Source organism: Bombina bombina, chromosome 1, assembly GCF_027579735.1.
Source record: "Bombina bombina isolate aBomBom1 chromosome 1, aBomBom1.pri, whole genome shotgun sequence".
Classification (NCBI taxonomy): Eukaryota; Metazoa; Chordata; class Amphibia; order Anura; family Bombinatoridae; genus Bombina; species Bombina bombina.
In genome coordinates this window covers 490,580,526-490,604,722 of record NC_069499.1, presented here as the reverse complement: position 1 = coordinate 490,604,722, position 24,197 = coordinate 490,580,526, and the positions used below count along the sequence as shown (strand labels likewise).

General features: G+C 40.3%; 1 protein-coding gene across 2 annotated transcripts in view; it reads left to right on the top strand.

Annotated features, from left to right (window-relative positions):
* Nucleotides 1-24,197, top strand: part of GTF3C3 (general transcription factor IIIC subunit 3) — a 209,707-nt gene that overhangs the window by 92,357 nt on the left and 93,153 nt on the right. For both annotated transcript variants that reach the window (XM_053698555.1, XM_053698556.1), the window contains exons 12-13: nucleotides 5,753-5,955; nucleotides 6,189-6,290. In XM_053698555.1, coding sequence (XP_053554530.1) covers nucleotides 5,753-5,955; nucleotides 6,189-6,290 — 305 coding nt within the window. The remainder of the gene's footprint in view (nucleotides 1-5,752; nucleotides 5,956-6,188; nucleotides 6,291-24,197) is intronic.

Here is a 24,197-nt window from a genome sequence, read left to right as displayed (position 1 = left end):
ATTCCTAACGTTAGCAGCTAGAACCTCCATGGCCAATACGAATAGCAGAGGGGAAAGCGGGCAGCCCTGTCTTGTGCCGTTAAGGATGGGGAAAGGGTCTGATATAGAATCATTTAATTTAATACGGGCTTTAGGTGAATGATATAAGGCAAAAATTTTCCCTATAAGCTTATCTCCAATTCCAAATCGTGCTAATGTAAGTTTTAAGAATTGCCAATCTAGTCTATCGAACGCCTTTTCGGCATCGATGGCCAGGAAGATAGAAGGGATAGTATGAGTTTGAGCATATTCAAGGAGATTAAGAATCTTGGTAGTGTTGTCCCTCGCCTCTCGGCGAGGTACAAATCCCACCTGATTCAGGTGGATCAATTGGGGTAGCAGCTTGTTGATTCTTAGGGCGATGAGTTTTGCAAACAGCTTGATGTCAGTGTTTAAGAGCGAGATAGGGCGGAAATTGGCAGGGGAGTCAGTGGGTTTGCCCGGTTTAGGGATAACTGTGATATGGGCTTCTAACATTGAGGAGAGAAAAGGGTGTGCCTGGTCGGCTATATTGAATAATGTGCATAGGTGGTGGATTAGGAAGGGTGCAAATTTTTTATAATATGAGGTTGTGAACCCGTCAGGGCCTGGACTCTTACCCGTCGGTAATTGTTTAAGAGCCGCCATAATTTCTGCCGCCGAGAAAGGTGCCTCTAGGTCAGATGCCTGCTCTTCTGTTAACTGAGGTAAGGGGGTGCTTGAAAGGTATGTTTTGATGATATTTTCATCATCACCCGAGGTGTGGAATCTCGGGAGGTTATAAAGTTTTGAGTAATAGGCTAGGAATTGGGAGAGTATCTCGGGGGTTGTGTTGACCGTCTTATTTGTTGGTGTTTTAAGTGCATTAACAAAGGTTTTCAATTTTTTGAGTTTTAAGGATCGTGCGAGGAGTTTTCCTGCTCTATTGCTTTCAAAATAAAATTTTTGTTTTGTTTTTAGCGCTAGTGTGTTGGCCTCTTGCATTAGCTGTTCTTGTACCTTTTTCCTAGCCTTGTCTAAATTTTCTAGGGTGTGAGTGTCTGTAGGGTACAATTTATGTTGGTGTTCTAGTTTGGCTAAGAGATCAGTGGATGATTTGTAAAGTAACCGTGCTTTTTGCCTAATATGTGCCTTATACTTAATAAATTCACCTCTAATGTAACATTTGTGGGCCTCCCAAACTATGAAGGGGTCCGTCTCTGGTAATGAATTTAGCTGAAAATATTCCGGTAGCATTTTCTCTATTTTATTTTTGAAATCAGGATTGTTTAATAAGGTATCGTCTAACTTCCATTGAAAGGTGGTTTTTGGTGCTGAGGGCCATATTAGTTGTGTCAGCACTGCGGAGTGGTCTGACCAGACTGTGTGGGAGAGCTTAGAGGTGAGAACAAATGATAAGCCTTTTTGATTTGTCAGGAGGTAATCAATTCTACTGTATGAACGATGTGGGGAGGAGAAAAAGGTGTAGTCCCTTCTGGTTGGGTGTTTAAATCTCCATATATCGAATATCGTTTGTTCGTACATGAGTTTCCAAAATTGTTTAAGTGCATGTTTGGATGTAGAGGGCTTGGGATTTGTGGTGTCTATATCCGGGTGTATGGGCATGTTAAAGTCCCCCCCTATATAGAGCGTGCCTATAGTGTGATCTAGGATCTGTGCAAAATATTTTCTGAAAAAGGGGAACTGCTTCTTGTTCGGGGCGTATAGATTAACCAGTGTAACCGGTGAGCCGTACAGTAGACCAGTCACGCACAAAAACCTCCCTTCCGTGTCTGTATGTGTTTGGATCGGGGTGAAAGAGATGTGTCTGCTTATAAGAATGCTCACTCCGTTCCTTTTATGATCAAATGAACTATGGAAATGTTGTGTATAGTGTCCACCAAAATATTTCGGTTCTTTAAGTTTTAGGAAGTGCGTCTCCTGTAAGAATAAAATGTCACCTCCTTTCCGACGGAGGTCTAGCATAGCTATGGAGCGTTTCTGTGCTGAATTGAGACCTCTCGCGTTCTGGCTTATTAATGTAATGTTCTTGCTGTTAGTAGTCATGATTAGTCAGTGAGGGAATATCTGTCATTTTGTAAAAGTGTCTAGGTAGCAAAGTCTCGCTAGTAGTCTGTGCGTGCTTACACCCAGCCAGCTGCAACTCAAAATCTGCATTTCTCATACGTAACATAAACAATGTAAACAAATGATAACCAAAAAGTGAGTAGTACAATTTACATTTCAACAAGGAGTATCTTAATAAAAATAACGCCATAAAACGTTTGTTAGTTAGGAGGAGGCGATAGCCGGCTCCGCTTAGAGATATACAGTAAGTTCTAACAAATGCCTATAATTCACATTTACATAGCTGTAGTAAAATTAAACATACTAGTCTGGAACATTATGCATAAGACTCAAGTTGTACTGGTCTGCCCAGTGGAAGGGCTTCAGCATTTATAGTAATACAAACAGAAGAAAGAAAAGACCAAACAAAAAGGATACTTATCGGCATCTAGCAGGTCAGGACTCGGGAAGTCAAACAGGGACAATACTCAAGGTGTTGATGTCCAGGTAGATTTTACTAGAGTATTGACCCATACAATCGTCCCAGTCTCTCAGCTGAGGACCTTAAAAGTCGTATCAAGGAGAGGAGCTTGGGGACCTGACCGGTGGGCGTACACTGTGTTTAGGGGCCACTTTTTGCCAGCCTCCTCGATCTGTCCTAGCCGTTCTTTTCTTTGGGGGCTCCTGAGAGTCCTCTGTAGGTGATCCAGTGGGTGCTTCAATCTCTAAGGCCGAGCAGAAATCCCCGATATCTTCCATAGATTTACAGTTTAGTTTCCTGTTTCCGTGTAGAACGTATAAGTGGAAAGGAAAGCCCCATCTATATAGGATCCTCTTTTGTCGTAAAAGTGTGGTTAGTGGAGCTAATTCCCTTCGTCTTTGCAATGTCCTTTGTGATAGGTCTTGAAAAAATTGTAGAATAACCCCTCTAAACTTAACCGGCTGGTTCTTTCGGGAGAGGTTCAAAAGCTCCTCTTTTTCTCCGAAGTCCTTAAACTTCATGATGACATCCCTTGGGGGTGCTGTGTCAGGGGGTCTGGGCCTCAAAGCTCTATGGGCTCTAACCCAAGGGATATCTGTGGTCGGAGTAGTGCTCCTAAGATGTGCAAAGAGGGCTGGGAAGTAAGTCGGAAAGTCTTTCGGGAGCACCGCCTCAGGGATACCTCTTATTCTGACATTTTTCCTACGGCTGCGATTCTCAAGATCTTCTATCTTGTCGTGTAAGTCAGAGAGCAATTCAGCATGATGTTTTGTGGCACCCTGAGTCGTATTGATTTCTCCTTGTAGGTGGTCTGTAAATTCTTCTAATGCTTCAACTCTGTTGCCCATAGAGTGCAGGTCCTGTTTCATTTCTGCTATTTCCTCTCGGATACATGAGCGGATAATGTCCGCAATGTCTTGCTTGGATGCCAGTGTGGAGAGAATAGTGTTTGGCACAGAGGTGCTTTCCTCAAGGGTTTCCCCTATTTTTTGTGGTGTTGTCACCTTTTGTATAGGCGACCTGATCTTTTCAGAGATCATTGCTGCTTTAGTTCCTGTGGGGGAGAAAAATTGGTCCACCGCATTATCCCTATTGCTGTTTATTTTCTGTGGTTTAATGGGCTTTGTTGAGCGTTTAGGATTCATTATAGAATAATACTCGCTAGGCAGTTCAAAATTGTCGGTTAAGCTCTCAATTCCGCCTTAACAGCGCACTTTCTGTTTACCCCTTGCGGCCTCTGACTGCGTGTGGGGATGGCAAGATGGCGGCCTGTTACGGGAGGACCTCTAGGTCCGGCAGCCCGCGGGCAAGATATCTCTCTCGGGGAGGGTATGGGAGGGCTCCCTTCTATCACCGCTATTTACCTGCGGTCGTCCAAGTCTGTTAGGTCTGGGCCTCTCTCTCCCGGCACAGCTGGGGCCCTTCACTGTCTGTTGCGTTGCGGCGTCTCAGGGTTTACAGCGTGTGACACGGGCACTGCGAGTAGCGACGATCTTACCGCTGAGATGGCACTCCGGGGTCTCAAATTCAGCCTCCAACCTCCCTGGGCAAGTACTTATCAGTTCCTCATAGTTTAGGATGCGTAGTATCAGAAATGTGACTTAAATAGGCATAGCTGATGGAGCCGGTTAACGGAGCTATGGAGTTAAGCAGCCATCTTAGCTGCGGCCAGCTCCGCCCCGCCACAAGTTGGGGTTTTTAACCCATCTCATCCCCTCACTCTCTGGGAGTCCATTTGGCAAAGGGGTAATAGATTACGTAAACCATTATCTACACATTACAATCTATTAGAAGACACCACACAGTACGAAACAGCATCCCATTTAGATAGATGGGAATCCCTACTGAATACAAACATTTCATCTCAAACATGGCAATGAACTCTTACACGAACTTAGAAAGCATTAGACTGCATAACAATGTACAAGACATATTATAAAGTAATCTCACACTTGTATTACGTCCCTACAAAACTAATTAGAATGTACCAGGGAGCTTCCCCTCTATGCTGGCGCCAGTGTGGTCTATCAGGTGACCTGCTTCATATATGGTGGGAATGCCCTAAATTAAACCTCTGGAATACTTGTTTCCTCGCTCTGTCTATGTTAGGGATCCACACTCCTAAATCACCTACCATAGGCCTTCTACACGTAGGTACACATACGCTTCCCAAGCACCATAGCCTCCTTTGCATATTTATATTCTCAGCAGTCAAGACAGGTACAGCTAGATCAGGGAAGAAGGAACTTCCCTCGAAATGTCCTGAAATTTTAAACACCATGGCATACTTATACAACATCAAAAGGAACATTTTTTCACTCACTCAACAAATTTGATCTATTTGAACTAGCCTGGGTGGATTGGAAAGACAAATATAATACTTCAAGGCTCCCAAATGTTACAACTAATAACACAACCTGCCAGCCTCTTGTCTAAGCAATAATGTGATCACTGAGACATACCGAACTACCAGTCCATGCCCCCCCCCCCATAACCTCCAAATCCCCCCTCCTCTCTTCTCGGTTGAAAAGGAATGTATAAATATTAAAAGGTTCATATTTGTACTACTGCATTGAAAAATTTACTATATTTGGAAAAAAAATGCCAATAACCTTTACTCTGTTAGTGCACTTATTTAAGACCTACGTGTCCTATGTTCATTTTCAATAACCTATAGATTAGGGGACCTGTGTGTCCTCTCTCCTTTTTCTGTCTTTTATACTGAAAATTTTTGTATTGTCTGACTATAGTTCTCAATAAAAATTTTGAAAATTAAAAAAAACAAAAAACAACTTTCCAATTTACTGCTAATAACACATTATCTTCATTCTCTTGGTACTCTTTGTTTAAAGAGCAGCAATGCACTACTGGGAGCTAGCTGAACAGATTAAGTTAGCCAATGGCAAGAGACATGTGCAGAAAGGAGTCACCATCTAGCTCCTAGTAATCTTGTGCTGCTGCTGAGCCTACTTATGTATACTTTTTTTTAACAAAGGATACAAGATAAAATTAGATAATATGTGTAAATTGAAAAATTGTTTTTAAAGTGTGCTTGGTTTGGATAAAACTAGGTTCAGGTAGTAATGACTGTATCATGTAAGAAAATCTATTTGTTCTGTTTCCTGCTGTTTGTAGGCCTGTCGTGTTTAAGTTTACTTTTATAAAAGAATTGGTCTACTAAGTAGTTTATTATCATGTTTTATGTAGACTGTTTAAAAGCTTTAGGACACATGGAAAAAGCTGCAGAGAGCTATAGCAAAGTGGTGGAAATGGCCCCTTTGCATTTAGATGCAAGAATATCGCTTTCAACACTTGAACAGCAACTGGGTCACCCAGAAAAGGCATTGGAAGCACTGGAACCAATGTACGATCCAGATACTTTGGCCCAGGATGCAAATGCTGCCCAGCAGGTAAGATAGCTTATGTGTGTGTTGTTCTATGCATGTTAGGTGCCACATGTACAGTGTATATTACTGTTCATTTTCTTCTGCTACGTGCATGAAGACATTTTTAGCTCAATTGTGAATTGATGAAAGTGCTAGAACATATAACTACTCCCAGCATATGATCCTTAGTCAAATTATAAAAAGGTTTTCTCTAAATATTTTCTCTGAAATTAATTATTCTTTTTTTTTTTTTTTAGGAACTTAAACTTCTGCTTCATCGTTCAACGCTCCTTTTCTCCCAGGGCAGAATGTATGATTATGTAGACACCTTGCTCACCATGCTTGCCATGCTCTTAAAAGTAAGTACACATTTCTTCTGTTATGTGTGATCAGTCCACGGGTCATCATTACTTCTGGGATATAACTCCTCCCCAACAGGAAATGCAAGAGGATTCACCCAGCAGAGCTGCATATAGCTCCTCCCCTCTACGTCAGTCCCAGTCATTCTCTTGCACCCAACGACTAGATAGGATGTGTGAGAGGACTATGGTGATTATACTTAGTTTTTATGACTTCAATCAAAAGTTTGTTATTTTACAATAGCACCGGAGCGTGTTATTACTTCTCTGGCAGAGTTTGAGGAAGAATCTGCCAGAGTTTTTTACTATGATTTTAACCGGAGTAGTTAAGATCATATTGCTGTTCTCGGCCATCTGAGGGAGGTAAAAGCTTCAGATCAGGGGACAGCGGGCAGATGAATCTGCATTGAGGTATGTAGCAGTTTTTATTTTCTGAATGGAATTGATGAGAAAATCCTGCCATACCGTTATAATGACATGTATGTATACACTTCAGTATTCTGGGGATGGTATTTCACCGGAACTACTCTGTTAAAAGTCACTAATCCTTTTATTAAGTATTTATCATGTTAAACGTTTTTGCTGGAATGTAGAATCGTTTACATTGCTGAGGTACTGAGTGAATAAATATTTGGGCATTATTTTCCACTTGGCAGTTGTTTGCTTTTAATTGTGACAGTTTCGTTTCTCTTCACTGCTGTGTGTGAGGGGGAGGGGCCGTTTTTGGCGCTCTTTGCTACGCATCAAAAAATTCCAGTCAGTTACTCTTATATTTCCTGCATGATCCGGTTCATCTCTGACAGATCTCAGGGGTCTTCAAACTTCTTTGGAGGGAGGTAGTTTCTCTCAGCAGAGCTGTGAGAATTTTATATTGACTGTGAATAAAAACGTTGCTCTGTAATTTTTATGTCAAATTTAATTATTGTTATTGTACTAATGGGAACAAACCTTTGCTAAAAGTTGTGTTGTTTTAAAGTTTGATGCTATAACTGTTTTTCAGTTCATTATTTCAACTGTCATTTAATCGTTTAGTACCTCTTTGAGGCACAGTACGTTTTTGCTAAAAAAGATTATAACCAAGTTGCAAGTTTATTGCTAGTGTGTTAAACATGTCTGACTCAGAGGAAGATATCTGTGTCATTTGTTCCAATGCCAAGGTGGAGCCCAATAGAAATTTATGTACTAACTGTATTGATGCTACTTTAAATAAAAGTCAATCTGTACAATGTGAACAAATTTCACCAAACAGCGAGGGGAGAGTTATGCCGACTAACTCACCTCACGCGGCAGTACCTGCATCTCCCGCCCGGGAGGTGCGTGATATTATGGCGCCTAGTACATCTGGGCGGCCATTACAGATAACATTACAAGATATGGCTACTGTTATGACTGAAGTTTTGTCTAAATTACCAGAACTAAGAGGCAAGCGTGATCACTCTGGGGTGAGAACAGAGTGCGCTGACAATACTAGGGCCATGTCTGATACTGCGTCACAGCTTGCAGAGCATGAGGACGGAGAGCTTCATTCTGTGGGTGACGGTTCTGATCCAAACAGATTGGATTCAGATATTTCAAATTTTAAATTTAAATTGGAGAACCTCCGTGTATTACTAGGGGAGGTCTTAGCAGCTCTCAATGATTGTAACACCGTTGCAATACCAGAGAAACTGTGTAGGTTGGATAAATACTTTGCGGTACCGGCGAGTACTGACGTTTTTCCTATACCTAAGAGACTAACTGAAATTGTTACTAAGGAGTGGGATAGACCCGGTGTGCCGTTCTCACCCCCTCCAATATTTAGAAAGATGTTTCCAATAGACGCTACCACTCGGGACTTATGGCAAACGGTCCCTAAGGTGGAGGGAGCAGTTTCTACTTTAGCTAAGCGTACCACTATCCCGGTGGAGGATAGCTGTGCTTTTTCAGATCCAATGGATAAAAAATTAGAGGGTTACCTTAAGAAAATGTTTGTTCAACAAGGTTTTATATTGCAACCCCTTGCATGTATCGCGCCGATTACGGCTGCGGCAGCATTTTGGATTGAGTCTCTGGAAGAGAACCTTAGTTCATCTACGCTAGACGACATTACGGACAGGCTTAGAGTCCTTAAACTAGCTAATTCATTCATTTCGGAGGCCGTAGTACATTTAACCAAACTTACGGCTAAGAACTCAGGATTCGCCATACAGGCACGTAGGGCGCTGTGGCTAAAATCCTGGTCAGCTGATGTTACTTCTAAGTCCAAATTACTTAATATACCTTTCAAGGGGCAGTCTTTATTTGGGCCCGGTTTGAAAGAGATTATCGCTGACATTACAGGAGGTAAGGGCCACGCCCTACCTCAAGACAAAGCCAAAGCTAAGGCTAGACAGTCTAATTTTCGTCCCTTTCGGAATTTCAAAACAGGAGCAGCATCAACCTCCACTGCACCAAAACAGGAAGGAGCTGTTGCTCGTTACAGGCAAGGCTGGAAGCCTAACCAGTCCTGGAACAAGAGCAAGCAGGCCAGGAAACCTGCTGCTGCCCCAAAGACAGCATGAACCGAAAGCCCCCGATCCGGGACCGGATCTAGTGGGGGGCAGACTTTCTCTCTTCGCCCAGGCCTGGGCAAGAGATGTTCAGGATCCCTGGGCACTAGAGATCATATCTCAGGGATACCTTCTAGACTTCAAATTATCTCCCCCAAGAGGGAGATTTCATCTGTCAAGGTTGTCAACAAACCAGATAAAGAAAGAAGCGTTTCTACGCTGTGTACAAGATCTGTTATTAATGGGAGTGATCCATCCGGTTCCGCGGTCGGAACAAGGACAAGGGTTCTACTCAAACCTGTTTGTGGTTCCCAAAAAAGAGGGAACTTTCAGGCCAATCTTAGATTTAAAGATTCTAAACAAATTCCTAAGAGTTCCATCGTTCAAAATGGAAACTATTCGGACAATCTTACCCATGATCCAAAAGGGTCAGTACATGACCACAGTGGATTTAAAAGATGCTTACCTTCACATACCGATCCACAAAGATCATCACCGGTATCTAAGGTTTGCCTTCTTAGACAGGCACTACCAGTTTGTAGCTCTTCCATTCGGATTGGCTACGGCTCCAAGAATCTTCACAAAGGTTCTGGGTGCCCTTCTGGCGGTACTAAGACCGCGAGGGATTTCGGTAGCTCCGTACCTAGACGACATCCTAATACAAGCTTCAAGCTTTCAAACTGCCAAGTCTCATACAGAGCTAGTTCTGGCATTTCTAAGGTCGCATGGATGGAAAGTGAACGAAAAGAAGAGTTCTCTCTTTCCTCTCACAAGAGTTCCATTCTTGGGGACTCTTATAGATTCTGTAGAAATGAAGATTTACCTGACAGAAGACAGGTTAACAAAGCTTCAAAATGCATGCCGTGTCCTTCATTCCATTCAACACCCGTCAGTAGCTCAATGCATGGAGGTGATCGGCTTAATGGTAGCGGCAATGGACATAGTACCTTTTGCACGCCTACACCTCAGACCGCTGCAATTGTGCATGCTAAGTCAGTGGAATGGGGATTACTCAGATTTGTCCCCTACTCTGAATCTGAATCAAGAGACCAGAAATTCTCTTCTATGGTGGCTTTATCGGCCACACCTGTCCAGGGGGATGCCATTCAGCAGGCCAGATTGGACAATTGTAACAACAGACGCCAGCCTACTAGGTTGGGGCGCTGTCTGGAATTCTCTGAAGGCTCAGGGACTATGGAATCAGGAGGAGAGTCTCCTTCCAATAAACATTCTGGAATTGAGAGCAGTTCTCAATGCCCTTCTGGCTTGGCCCCAATTAACAACTCGGGGGTTCATCAGGTTTCAGTCGGACAACATCACGACTGTAGCTTACATCAACCATCAGGGAGGGACAAGAAGCTCCCTAGCAATGATGGAAGTATCAAGAATAATTCGCTGGGCAGAGTCTCACTCTTGCCACCTGTCAGCAATCCACATCCCGGGAGTGGAGAACTGGGAGGCGGATTTCTTGAGTCGCCAGACTTTTCATCCGGGGGAGTGGGAACTTCATCCGGAGGTCTTTGCCCAAATACTTCGACGTTGGGGCAAACCAGAGATAGATCTCATGGCGTCTCGCCAGAACGCCAAACTTCCTCGCTACGGGTCCAGATCCAGGGATCCGGGAGCGGTTCTGATAGATGCTTTGACAGCACCTTGGAACTTCGGGATGGCTTATGTGTTTCCACCCTTCCCGCTGCTTCCTCGATTGATTGCCAAAATCAAACAGGAGAGAGCATCAGTGATTCTAATAGCGCCTGCATGGCCACGCAGGACTTGGTATGCAGATCTAGTGGACATGTCATCCTGTCCGCCTTGGTCTCTACCTCTAAGACAGGACCTTCTGATACAGGGTCCATTCAAACATCAAAATCTAACTTCTCTGAAGCTGACTGCTTGGAAATTGAACGCTTGATTTTATCAAAACGTGGTTTTTCTGAGTCGGTTATTGATACCCTGATACAGGCTAGGAAGCCTGTTACCAGAAGGATTTACCATAAAATATGGCGTAAATACCTATACTGGTGCGAATCCAAAGGTTACTCCTGGAGTAAGGTTAGGATCGCTAGGATATTGTCTTTTCTACAAGAAGGTTTAGAAAAGGGTTTATCAGCTAGTTCATTAAAGGGACAGATTTCAGCTCTGTCCATCTTGTTACACAGGCGTCTGTCAGAAAATCCAGACGTCCAGGCCTTTTGTCAGGCTTTAGCTAGGATCAAGCCTGTGTTTAAAGCTGTTGCTCCGCCATGGAGTTTAAACTTAGTTCTTAACGTTTTACAGGGTGTTCCGTTTGAACCCCTTCATTCCATTGATATAAAATTGTTATCTTGGAAAGTTCTGTTTTTAATGGCTATTTCCTCGGCTCGAAGAGTCTCTGAGTTATCAGCCTTACATTGTGATTCTCCTTATCTGATTTTTCACTCAGACAAGGTAGTTCTGCGTACTAAACCTGGGTTCTTACCTAAGGTAGTCACTAACAGGAACATCAATCAAGAGATTGTTGTTCCATCCTTGTGCCCAAATCCTTCTTCAAAGAAGGAACGTCTTCTACACAATCTGGATGTAGTTCGTGCCCTCAAGTTCTACTTGCAGGCAACTAAAGATTTTCGCCAAACTTCTTCCCTGTTTGTCGTTTATTCTGGACAGAGGAGAGGTCAAAAAGCTTCTGCTACCTCTCTCTCTTTTTGGCTTCGTAGCATAATACGTTTAGCCTATGAGACTGCTGGACAGCAGCCTCCTGAAAGAATTACAGCTCACTCCACTAGAGCTGTGGCTTCCACTTGGGCCTTTAAGAATGAGGCCTCTGTTGAACAGATTTGCAAGGCTGCAACTTGGTCTTCGCTTCATACTTTTTCCAAATTTTACAAATTTGACACTTTTGCTTCTTCGGAGGCTATTTTTGGGAGAAAGGTTCTTCAGGCAGTGGTTCCTTCTGTATAATGAGCCTGCCTATCCCTCCCGTCATCCGTGTACTTTTGCTTTGGTATTGGTATCCCAGAAGTAATGATGACCCGTGGACTGATCACACATAACAGAAGAAAACATAATTTATGCTTACCTGATAAATTCCTTTCTTCTGTTGTGTGATCAGTCCACGGCCCGCCCTGTTTTAAGGCAGGTAAATATCTTTTAAATTATACTCCAGTCACCACTTCACCCTTGGTTACTCCTTTCTCGTTGATTCTTGGTCGAATGACTGGGACTGACGTAGAGGGGAGGAGCTATATGCAGCTCTGCTGGGTGAATCCTCTTGCATTTCCTGTTGGGGAGGAGTTATATCCCAGAAGTAATGATGACCCGTGGACTGATCACACAACAGAAGAAAGGAATTTATCAGGTAAGCATAAATTATGTTTTTTGTTCACTTTGAATGAATTTGAGATGACATTAGGTAGCAAATAGAACTGGGCAAAGCTTTCCTTTGTATAAGCCAGAAAAACACTATGTTTTCTCACATTCAATGGAGTAAATTTCTGAAGCTACATTCTCAGCTTTTGAGGCTATGTGCAGTAGGCACACATGAGCGAACCTTCAGCCACTGCTTCTTTAGCTTTTTCACCCCCTTAGAAGTGGTGATATCAATCACCTTGACCCTCGCTCGTTCAGGTTGATTGACATGCTCTGCTCTAGTGCAATTGGTGGCACAGGAGCAGGGTGCAGCATTGCACAAAAATCCTATCTTATATGTGACCAGTTCCCTTAAGTTAGAACCACTCTTTAAGTGATTCAATGCAAACAACTGTTTCTCAGACTACTTACTCTTTAACACAGGATACCAACAGAACAAAGCTAATTTGATAATATAAGTAAATGGTAAAGCGGTTTGAAATTCCATGCTCTATTTGAATCATGAAGTTTAATTTTGACTTTACTGTTCCTTTAAATTATGGTGGTGTAAATATAGAATACATTGACATACTTATGTTAAAATGTATAAATAGAAAGTTCTAAATATTGCCTAATTAATATTTAACTATTTTTAAATCAAAACATTTTTTAGAAGTAAATTATTTTAATAACATCATTAAATAGCAAGACATTATTCTACTCTATTACTTTAGAAGTAATGAAGTATATAATTTATGTACCTTCTTATATTGCCGTTTCTTTCATAAAGGTGGTGAGAGTCCACGTGTCGTTACTCCTGGGAATTACACTCCTGGCCACTAGAAGGAGGCAAAGATTTCCAAAACTCCAAGAGCCCTTAACCTTCCCACCTCACTGGTAAGCTAGGCTTATCTTTGCCTCCCCAGGGTGAAGGTGCTCCAGGTGTCCTTTTTGAGAGGTTCTCAGACCGATTTAAAGCCCATTTTCTCCTCAGAGAGCTACTATTTAGATACCGGGAAGTTTATGAAGTATTAAGTAGTGGAACAATTACAGCAAAATCGAAAAATGGATTCCAGCCTCAATTAAAAATTACCTTTATTTCCTCTTTGCAGGGTCTATAGGAACAAAGTAGTTTGTTCCAGACCCTGCAAAGAGGAAATCAAGGTACTTTTTAATTGAGGCTGGAATCTATTTGTCTATTTTGCTGTTGGTGAGACTTGGTAGTCTGATTGCGAGAGTTTTCTGTTATGTGGGTTGTTCAGGCATGTTTGTGTCTTCTTTTTAGCATGCTTTGGTTTCTTGTTTGTAGGTTATTTAGTTAGCAAGCCTTGGCCGTTGTCAGTTAGTGCTTGTATATGATAAATAGAAATTGTGTATGAAACAATATTTCATTTACCAAATATAATCCCCAAAGAAGAAAATGGGGAGGGTGCTCAGTGTAAGGATATGCAGGCAAATGTATAATGAAAACATACACCATAAAGAGCACTCGCTTAAGTTACTAAGCAAGGGTGAGAAAAACAACGACACACAGAACAATAAAATTTAACTTTTAATAGTAAAAAATATATAAAAAAGAAGGGGGGAGTTGCCCTTCAAACATAAGGAAATCTACAAAAATACATTAAAATGCTTAACGTTAAATATATACTACCGGTCTAACCAGTGAGGGGCATCCCAGTATATATATATATGAGAAGTTGATATAGAAATAGGGGCACTGTCCCAGACAAATCAAATGGTATAGTATCATCTAATTACTAAATAACCTTAGCTAATTCTATAGCGCTAAGTTACTGTGGAACATGTTTCACAGTTTACACAATTGCTATTAGCATATAGAAATGATCTGAATTAGTGTATTAGTATACAATTAAATAAAAGGGATAGGATTCCCAATATGATAGCAATAGCCTAATATGCTGCAGTATAACTGAGCTAGATCATATAAGCTAAATATATGTAGAACGTCTTACACACATATACTAAAGAGAACATATTATATTACATAGTATCAAGTAATACTAAGTCATCGTGGAATATTTTTTCACACAGATGACAGTAGTTACTAGCCTATAGAAAATATCAGGATAAGTGTAATAGTATACAATAAGGTAAAAGGGATATGATTCCCAATATGGTAACAATTAAGTAATATCGTAATACTAGTCTCCAGTACAACAAAGCTTAGTTAAATCATATCAAATGAATATATGTGGAACATCTTTCACACATATACTAAATGTAACGTTAAGCACAGAGTAATGTCGCCTTAATGCGCACTTCGCCTCAGCTTTTTCAAAAGGTAAACCCGGTAGTCGTGACATCTACCCGTAAACGGAAGGTAAAGTTCACTATATCGCATTATCAAATTTTACTTATCCCCCTAAATGAATTGTACTTTCATTCGTCATTTTTTTAAATTATCAATATAATTCTAGTTTTCGCTGTTTCTAATTACTTTTATCCTGTCCGTAAATTCAACCCGGTTAATTTTTTATTTTTTTTGCTGCAGGTCACGTTTTTTTGAGCATCCAATTGAAATTCTGTCCGTTAAGCGGCCGTCAATCTAAGTCATCCTTCTCCAGGATGATCTGCGCATGCGTTTACTATTTCTTGTTAGTCTGGTAAAACAAGCGCGCTCCCGTTTCGCGCATGCTTATTCCAATTATTATTGAAATTGAATACTTTCATAATATGGAATCAATATGGATTCGCTATGCGCATGCGCAGGTCTAGGATACTCATGAATGCGCTTTGGTGACACGTATAGAGCGGGTGGGACCACTCTATACGTCATTCTATCTGGAATAAGGAAATGGCTAATGGGAGGAGTCAGGAACGGCTCGTTATAGAAATTTTAAAACATGTTTATTGAATATATATATATAATCATTTTGGGAAAAATAAGTTAGCGATTATATTGTTTAAAGTCTGACTAATTCAATTGTGTATAGAGATAGGTCAAACTTTACCTTCACTTTAAGAATACTTGGCTGACCAATCAGAAAGTTGTGTTATTTGCACGCCTAACTCTAAGCCTATCAGCGTTTAAAAGGTAACTATTGGACAGGACAAAACATCTGACGTTGTTTCGTCAGTATGGTTACCGTATTGGTCATGCTTCCACATACCTTCCTCCAGTGATTGGCTAGGATACGTACAACATAAACAAAAGGCAACGTGTTATGCGTTACCCATAAACAAAATGAGAATCGCTACCATAAATCACGTTTATAGCCATTTGTTATATAACGTGGATTTATATCAGACAAAACCACTTAATGCTTGTATCCAAAAATTTGTGTATATAATGAGACAAGATATACATAGTGAGTTTGTATGAAAATCGCTATCTATATTATCCAAATGACAAGTAGAAACCTTTATTTTCAATGGAGTTTAGATGGAAAGACGATTTATTACTCATACAATAGATGAAGAGACAGCACTTAGTAATCGACCATCGTCATGTATCCTATGGGATGTTATAATAAAGTATAGTACTCAATTAATAAACAAATACATTTCATTAGTGTGTTATTATTGCATACTCAATTTAATTAATAGGCATATTAAATAACGTAATAAATGTCATTAATGATAGCTATGAGGAGTGACAATATAGTTATTATGCATGAGGGTAAGTCACTACTATCTCCTAGACATAGGTGTGTATCTGTGGCGGTATGTTATATGCCCAGTCCACATTGGTGCAGTACTAAAAATTACAATATGTAGTTGGACTGTGAGTATGAGCAGGACACAACTTAGTATGAGAATGATAAAATATACAACATATAGATGAAATAGTTACAAGTGTGTAGACACCAGTAAAAGAGCTGCATACGCATACTTAGCGGAGCATTACCCAGATGTATGTGTCGTAAGGCAGTGTCCATCATAAGGTGTCATAGTGAAGATGGTAGATAGAGACCTAATTAAAAATACACTGCGATACATATCATCAGATCAAATTATAGAAATGAACCAAAACCATTGTTCTCATTCATCCCATTAGGGGTCATTGAATTGAGCATAAATATCCATTTACTTTCCTGTTGTTATAGGGTAGGTTCAATATTGCCCCCTCGTATGCCTGTTTTTATAACTTGTAGAACTGACATTTTTACATTAGGTTTTGCTTTGTGGTATTTGAGGAAATCTCTTGCTACCGGTGTGAGGGTTTTACCCTTCTTATTATCTTCCACACTATTTTTGATAATATTCAAATGTTCCCCTAAACGGGTACGTAATTCTCTTGTTGTTATACCAACGTAAATTTTTGGACAGTAACATTGCAGACAATATACTACATTCTTAGTTCTGCAGTTGGCATAGTCCATCAATTTTCTGTTATTTGTCCCTTCTGGGAATGTTTTGATTTCTTGTTGAACATGTATTTGCAAAAGCTACATGAGCCACAACTATAGGTACCCACAGTTGACTGCTGTCTCCTTTTTTTTTTCCAAACGGCTCCTGACTATATTGTTACTCAAAGTCGGTGCCCTTCCCCAACTCACTGACACACGTTCACCCACAGTTTCCTTTAGGTCTTCATCTGCTCTCAAAATATCAGTGTTTATTTAAGATATTCATGATTTCATTGTGTTTCTCATTATAGGTAGTCACAAACCTCACCTTATTATCAGTGATGTTAGTTTTTATTTTGGGTGTCAAAAGGCTCAGTCTGTCCGTATGTAGTGCTCGGTGATATGCCTTCTTGATAACTTTACAGGTATAACCTCTGCTTAAGTTCTTTAGATCTCATAAAGAAGGTCTGTGCATCTGAGCAGTTCCTCAGTAATCAAAGGAATTCCCCAATTGGGATTGCTTTTTTAGTGGGCCATGAGTGGCAACTTTTGAATTCCAAAATTTAATTAATTGCCATGGGTTTCCTAAATAAATCTGTGTTTAGACGTCCAGTTTCATCTTTAGAGATCTTGACATCAAGAAACTCAACAGTTTCAGTACTTAAACAGTAGGTTAGTCTTAGATTCAAGTCATTGTCATTGAGTTTCTCAATGAAGTCTTTGAACAGATTTATTTCACCTTTCCACAAAATCAGTAGGTCATCTATATATCTTACCCAGAGTAGGATATTGTCCGTATATTCTGCATAAGTATCACCAAAAACAAACTCCCTCTCCCACCAGCCTAGATACATGTTGGTATAGATGGGAGCACATGAGAAGCCCATGGCAGTTCCTTGAATTTGCAGATAGAAACGATCATTAAATACGAAGAAGTTATGTTCTAGGACAGATTTCAATAGTTTTAGGATGAATCCATTTCTGTCCTGTTTATCATTGGCTTCCATATTCAAAAAGTATTGTACCGCCTGGCAGCCTTTTTCGTGTTTAATGGATGTGTAAAGTGATTCCACATCACATGTGATCAGAGATTTGTCATTTTCCACCATTATACCTTCTATTTTAGATAATACATCCATGGTGTCCCTCACATAAGATGGTAAAGTGATTAAAATATCTCTAAGACACATATCTAGAAACTGACTCGCGGGTTCACACCGACTGTCTGTATTCAAAACTATTGGCCTGCCCAGAGGTTTCTCTCTATTTTTGTGTATTTTAGGGAGCAAGTAAAAAGTAGATGTCTTAGGTGCTGTGATATTAAGGAAATCCCATTCTTTTTTGGTGATATCATGTAATTTTGCATTGCCTATTAAATTTTGGTATTTAGAGAGGAAATCCTCAGTTGGATTAGAAAAAAGAAGTTTATAGCAGTGCTTGTCAATAAGTTGTCTCATGGCTTCCTTAACGTATAGTTCCTTGTCCCAAATTATAATATTACCGCCCTTATCTGAAGGCTTTATGATGACATCCTCCCACCCTTGTATCTCTTGTAGTGCTGTGCTTTCTTTTCTTGTAAGATTTTTTGCACAAATGTCGTCAATTTTTAAAAGTTCTTTGGTAACCACTTTTAGAAAAGCCTCTATCATAGGATATTTGTTTAAAGGTGGCATACATTTTTTATTTTTTTTTACGTAACTTCTCGTCTAGATTACCTGGATTGTCAGAAATTGTGTCTATCTTATTTTCGTTCAGCAAATCAATAAGAGTCACTAAAGTCTGTGAATCAGTGTCTTCATGTTTGGTATACATCTTTTTTTGTGTTAACTTACGGCAAAACAAATTTAGGTCTTTAATCAGAGTGAATTTATCAATGGATGGTGTGGGTGAAAAGGAGAGACCTCTGGATAAGACTTCATTATGCGTGTTTGTCATAATCTTATTCGATAAATTAATTATTTGAACATCATTCGTCTCCTGTGTTACCATCTCGGTCTTCTTGACCAATCTTCCCACCTCCGATATTGGTTGTGTGGCCTGTAACCCCATCTCATTCTGTCTCGAAGGGCCCTAGTGCTTGTGCATGCACATCAGTTTTTCCCCTCCGTGCTGTGTTGGGTTAGAGCACATTGCTTTTTATCCAACGTTTTATTTAGTAGATTCATAGCACTCCTGTTTGCTATGGCCTTATCTGGTGGAGGGGGTAAGATTTTTTTTTTATTCTGTCTAGAGCTGCTTATTTTTTGAGTTGTATTTAATAAGGGTTCTCTGTTTATGTACTTATAAGCTTATTCGTATTTGGGATTTTTGTGTTTAAATCCTTAATTGCTATATTGTTATTTGCCTACCACATTAATTTATTTTCTGTGTTGTTCAGTCTAGGCCTGTTTTTGCATGGTGGATCATTCTAGTTCTGTCCCCACTACTTTAAGTATTGTTTCCTTAGAAACTAGATCCTCTGAACACTTTCCTACTAATATTAATTGTGCTTTTGCAAGTTTATTGCTATAATTTCTGCTATGCTTTGCAGTTCTTGTATGTATAATTTATTCTATATAAATCCAGTCAATGCTGCTTTTGCTTCTAATGGTATCTGTCCTACCTTTGTTTGCTCTACACAGGGGAGTTCTTCAGATTTTGCTCTGGGATTTGAAGATTTTATATGCTTTACTGTATCTGAAATGTTTGTGGCTATGCCTCATCTAAGTAAGTATTAAGAGTCCGGTTTCTGATTATCCCTCATTTAACCTATCTGATTTAAAGGGACAGTCTACACCAGAATTTTTGTTGTTTTAAAATATAGATAATCTATTAATTACCCATTCCCCAGTTTTGCATAACCAACACCGTTATATTAATACACCTTTTACCTCTGTAATTACCTTGTATCTAAGCCTCTGCAGACTGCCCCCTTATTTCAGTTCTTTTGACAGACTTGCATTTTAGCCAATCAGTGCTCACTCCTCGGTAAATTCACGTGCATGAGCTCAATGTTATCTATATGAAACACATGAACTAATCCCCGCTAGTGGTGAAAAACTGTCAAAATGCATTTATATTAGAGGCGGCCTTCAAGGTCTAAGAAATTAGCACATGAACCTCCTAGGTTTAGCTTTCAACTAAGAATACCAAGAGAACAAAGCAAAATTGGTGATAACGGTAAATTGGAAAGTTGTTTAAAATTACATGCCCTATTCAAATCATGAAAGTTTTTTTTTTCCACTTGACTGTCCCTTTGTTTAAAATTACATGCCCTATTTTAAAGGGACAGTCAACACCAGAATTTTTGTTGTTTAAAAAGAAAGATAATCCCTTTATTACCCATTCCCCAGTTTTGCATAACCAACACTGTTATAGAAATACACTTTTTACCTCTGTGATTACCTTGTATCTAAGCTTCTGCAAACTACCCCCTGATTTCAGTTATTTTGACTGACTTGCATTTTAACCAATCAGTGCTCACTCCAGGGAAACTTCGCGTGCATGAGCTCAATGTTATCTATATGAAACACATGAATTAATGGTCAAAATGCATTCAGATTAGAGGCAGTCTTCAAGGTCTAAGAAATTAGCATATGAACCTCCTAGGTTTAGCTTTCAACTAAGAATACCAAGAGAACAAACCAAAATTGGTGATAAAAGTAAATTGGAAAGTTGTTTAAAATTTGGACTTGACTGTCCCTTTAATAATGAAAGTTTTTTTTTAACTTGACTGTCCCTTTAAATAACTCTAAGTCTGTTAAGCTGCATGTTTAAGACCCTGGTTGGTCTGATTTGTTCTCGGAGTGTGAGGTATTTTCAGATGATCAGGAGTTGGTCTCTGATCAATATACAGAATCATCCGCTTTCTGTTTAGACCAGAACAAGGATCCTAGGGTTCCTGATGAAAGGTCTGTTAAGCAATTTTATTTGTTTTTTTAAACCTACTGCTTAGTCACCAGATGTTTTTTTCCGGTTCCTGGTGCTATCTCTGAAATAATCTTTATAGTGTGGTCTAAGACTGGTATCCCCTTTAATCCAGCCCTTTTATTTTAAAGTGTGTTCTAAACCAGTGTTTTTCAACCAGTGTGCCAGTGCACACTAGTGTGCCGTGAGAGATCCTCAGGTGTGCCACGGCAGACTGACAAAAGTGTGACATATTTTTTAAACTTGCTTGTTTTTTACTTTCAGTGCAGGGGTAGTTTGTAGGAGGCATGGCATAACAGCAGAATACATACAGTATTTGTGTGTATGTGTATATATATATGCTGTATTAGGCTACAATGTGTGATTTTTTTAAAATTTTGGGATGGTGGTGTGCCACAGGATTTTTTAATGTAAAAAAGTGTGCCACGGCAAAAAAAAGGTTAAAAATCACTGTTCTAAACTATTCCTAAGGTAGATTACACTATTTCTACTATTCCTCTTGAGGTTAATACTTCTTTTACTAGACTCTATGGATAGGAAGTTAGAGACTTTTCATAGGAAGGCTTTTCAGCAAATGGGTTTCTTTTGTAGGCAAGTGACTGGTATTTCTTGTGTTGCTGCAGCCTCTACTATTTGGTGTAAGAGCTTGTCTGATCAGTTTACTGATGAATCTGCTGGTGAAGTGTTTTACAATCAATTAAGACTTTTAAGGTCAGCTAATGCTATTGTTTGTGACGCTGTTTACATTTTTAAAGAGACATTGTATACTGAAAAGAAAAACATTCAATTGTTTGTATGTGACACATAAAAGTGCTTGCACTATGTTAAATCTCTACCTACAGCTTGTAAAGTGTCCACTTTTGAAGCTACTTATCAAACCCTGTATCCCGGTACGTATACATTTGAAAGCATTCTAATTCTAGAGCCCTGATCGCTTCTGGCGTACAAAGTCCAAGTGTACATGCGTGGAATTCCCCAGTGATGTCAGCCGTCTTATAGACTCTGTGACGAGCACACATAAAAGCTTAATCATGGAAAGGACCACTAGAAGAAATAGACAAAGGGGCAGGTTCATACTGTGCAGGACTATAGCACTTTTGACAGAGGAGGGGCAATATTAATTGTTATAGGTTGTATGTTTATATAGTAACCCATTGTGACAGCACTGTATATATATATATATATATATATATTACAAAAATAAAACGTTTGATTGCCTCTCTTGCTGCATAAACATTTAGCATTTTACCAACAACACAAAGCATTTAAAAATGGACTGGAATATCTTAATTTTTATTTAAATGTGCTGCTTTATCATAGGACATATAAATTATATTACTTTTTTCTTATTTCTTGGTGAGACATCAAGAGGGGCCAATCTAAGAGGCAGCTTTTTGTATTGGTTTTTAATATATATATATACATATTATACACTATAATGTGTAGTCCTCTCACAACGTGTCAGCAGTACAAGCAGTGTGGACTAATTGTGCTATGATTTAAGCACAAGAACATCAGCATCATCATTTGTGCCTTGGAAAAATAGAGCAAATGCAAGTGGATGCCATGACCGTGCTATCATGCACAAAAGCGCAGGGTCACTTAGACACTGGTGCTTGCATGTTACTTTTTGGGAGTGTACAGTATAATGCTAATTTTAATAAGTAAACGTGATTAGAGGAGGGGAGAAGGTGTGAGTTTTCAATAGCTGGCTCTGCCTTTTTCTAAAGGCAGTAAATTATGGCATCAAACACGCTAGAATAAGAAGGTAAACTTTTGAAATATTCTTTTCATGTGTATATTACTTGCTTATTTATGTGATCCGCTCTTTTAATCTGTAACAATGTGTTATATAACATTTAGAAAATCTGTTTACACACTGGCCCTTTAAGATTAATGCCAAAAATATGGCATTAGCAGTCCTGACCAGGAGGGTGTGGCAGTTTATTATGGCAGTTCATTGTGGATAAGGGTTCAAATCCTGCTAAGGTTGCTGATTTCTAATAAGCCATGTTTTCTAACTGTAGGCTTTTGTTCCTTACTTTTCAGGAAACAGTTTTGTTTGGGCCTGGTCTGGATGCTATTATTTCTACTGTGGAGGTAATGGAGCTTTTCTCTCTCAGAACAAAAAGTCTAAGGGTAAGATCAGGGCTTTTAACCGTTTTCGTTTCTGTGGCAAACCTAGCCACTTCTGGACTATAACGTAAGAAAGGTTGTCTATAGGCTGTATATTGTGCTATGTAGATGTGACAGACCCTTCTGTCAGCACTGAAAGAGTTAACTGTGTTCAGCTTTAGCCTCAGCTATTGTGCACTGTCATTAATGTTATTGATACACAGTCCATTGTTTAATCAACCTCAGAGAGCAGACCCTAGATGATAAGGAAAGCCAAGTGTGTGTCTGTGTTTAAACTGTTATCAGCTTGAGCAAGGTATTCTATTGTATCATGTAAAAGGGCGTGTTCCCTCCATTCAATGTACAACATTCTTTCAACCCCCCTTCTGGGGGGGTCAGACCTGCATAAATACTGGGCATATGAGCCTTAATAAAAGTCATTCTTTTTAAAAACCTGAAAACTGGCTGGGTTGTGAATTGCTGATTCCCTATGCAGGACATTGTTCCCTGGTGTTAACCCTTGGTATCCGGTTGGTACCGTTACAATTGGTGGCAAGCGACGGAATGAACCTTATCGCCCAGAAGAGCAACTACACAAGCCAGTAACCTCAGGAAGAGGGGGATTACTACAATACTGACTAAGATGGAAGGAGTACCAGGGACCGAAGTGAATGGAGATGGATTATTCTAAGCTAAAGAGACAAACGTAAAAGGAACTGCTAGAAGCCAGGGGAAAGATAGGCAGCAGCAAACCCAAGGCTATATTAATTGCTGAGCTGATGGAGGGAGACAGAGCTCGCAGCGCTACGCCTCCAGCAGCCATGGAGGAGACCCTATACCAGAGGGAAATGAGGACCAGGCTGGAATTTTTACCCCAACCTGTACCACGGGATATGCTATCCGTGGTAATGGCAGATGTGCAGGAGTACGTGATGGCACACAGTCCGCGGAATGCATCCTCCCGAGCAGAATCCATTTTGGACGCACTCAGCAACCCAGTAAGACCCAAAATCCCATACCATGCATTTAAAATGTTTTGTGAGGAGAAGGATGAGATTGATGGGTATTTACAGGATTTTGAGAGACTGTGCGAGTTACATGATTTGGAGCAGTCCGTATGGGTGCCGGTGCCAGCAGGCAAGCTAGCCGGTAGGGCAGCGGAAGCGTATCGCGCTGTACCCAGGGAGGACAGCAAGGATTACGCTAAAGTGAAGAGAGCGATCTTGGAAAGATATGCCATTACCTCAGAGGCATACCGGCGCAAGTTTAGAGGCCTGCACAAGCCAGAAAGAGATTCCCATGCAGAGTGGGCCCACAAGCTGGATCAAGCATCTCAGGGGTGGATACAGGCCAGCCAAGCTACCACCATGGAAGAATTGCGACAACTGATGCTGTTGGAGCAATTCTTTAACGGCTTGTCCCCAGAAGCCCAAGAATGGGTGAGAGATCGAAAACCCCTCACCTTAACCGAAGCAGCCAGATTAGCAGACCAGCATTTTGATGCCAGGAGGCACCATGGACTACAGCCTAACAACGGACGGGCTAATATACAATGCCACACCTGCAAGCAGTGGGGACATATGGCACGTGAGTGCACCCAAAATCGGAGCAGACAAGCTTGGAACCAGGTCAGACAGAACCTGGCCCCAAGGGCGGCTGCTCACCATTACCAAACGGAGCCAGCCGCTCATGAGGTGTTGAGCACCCAAGCCGAGGAACCC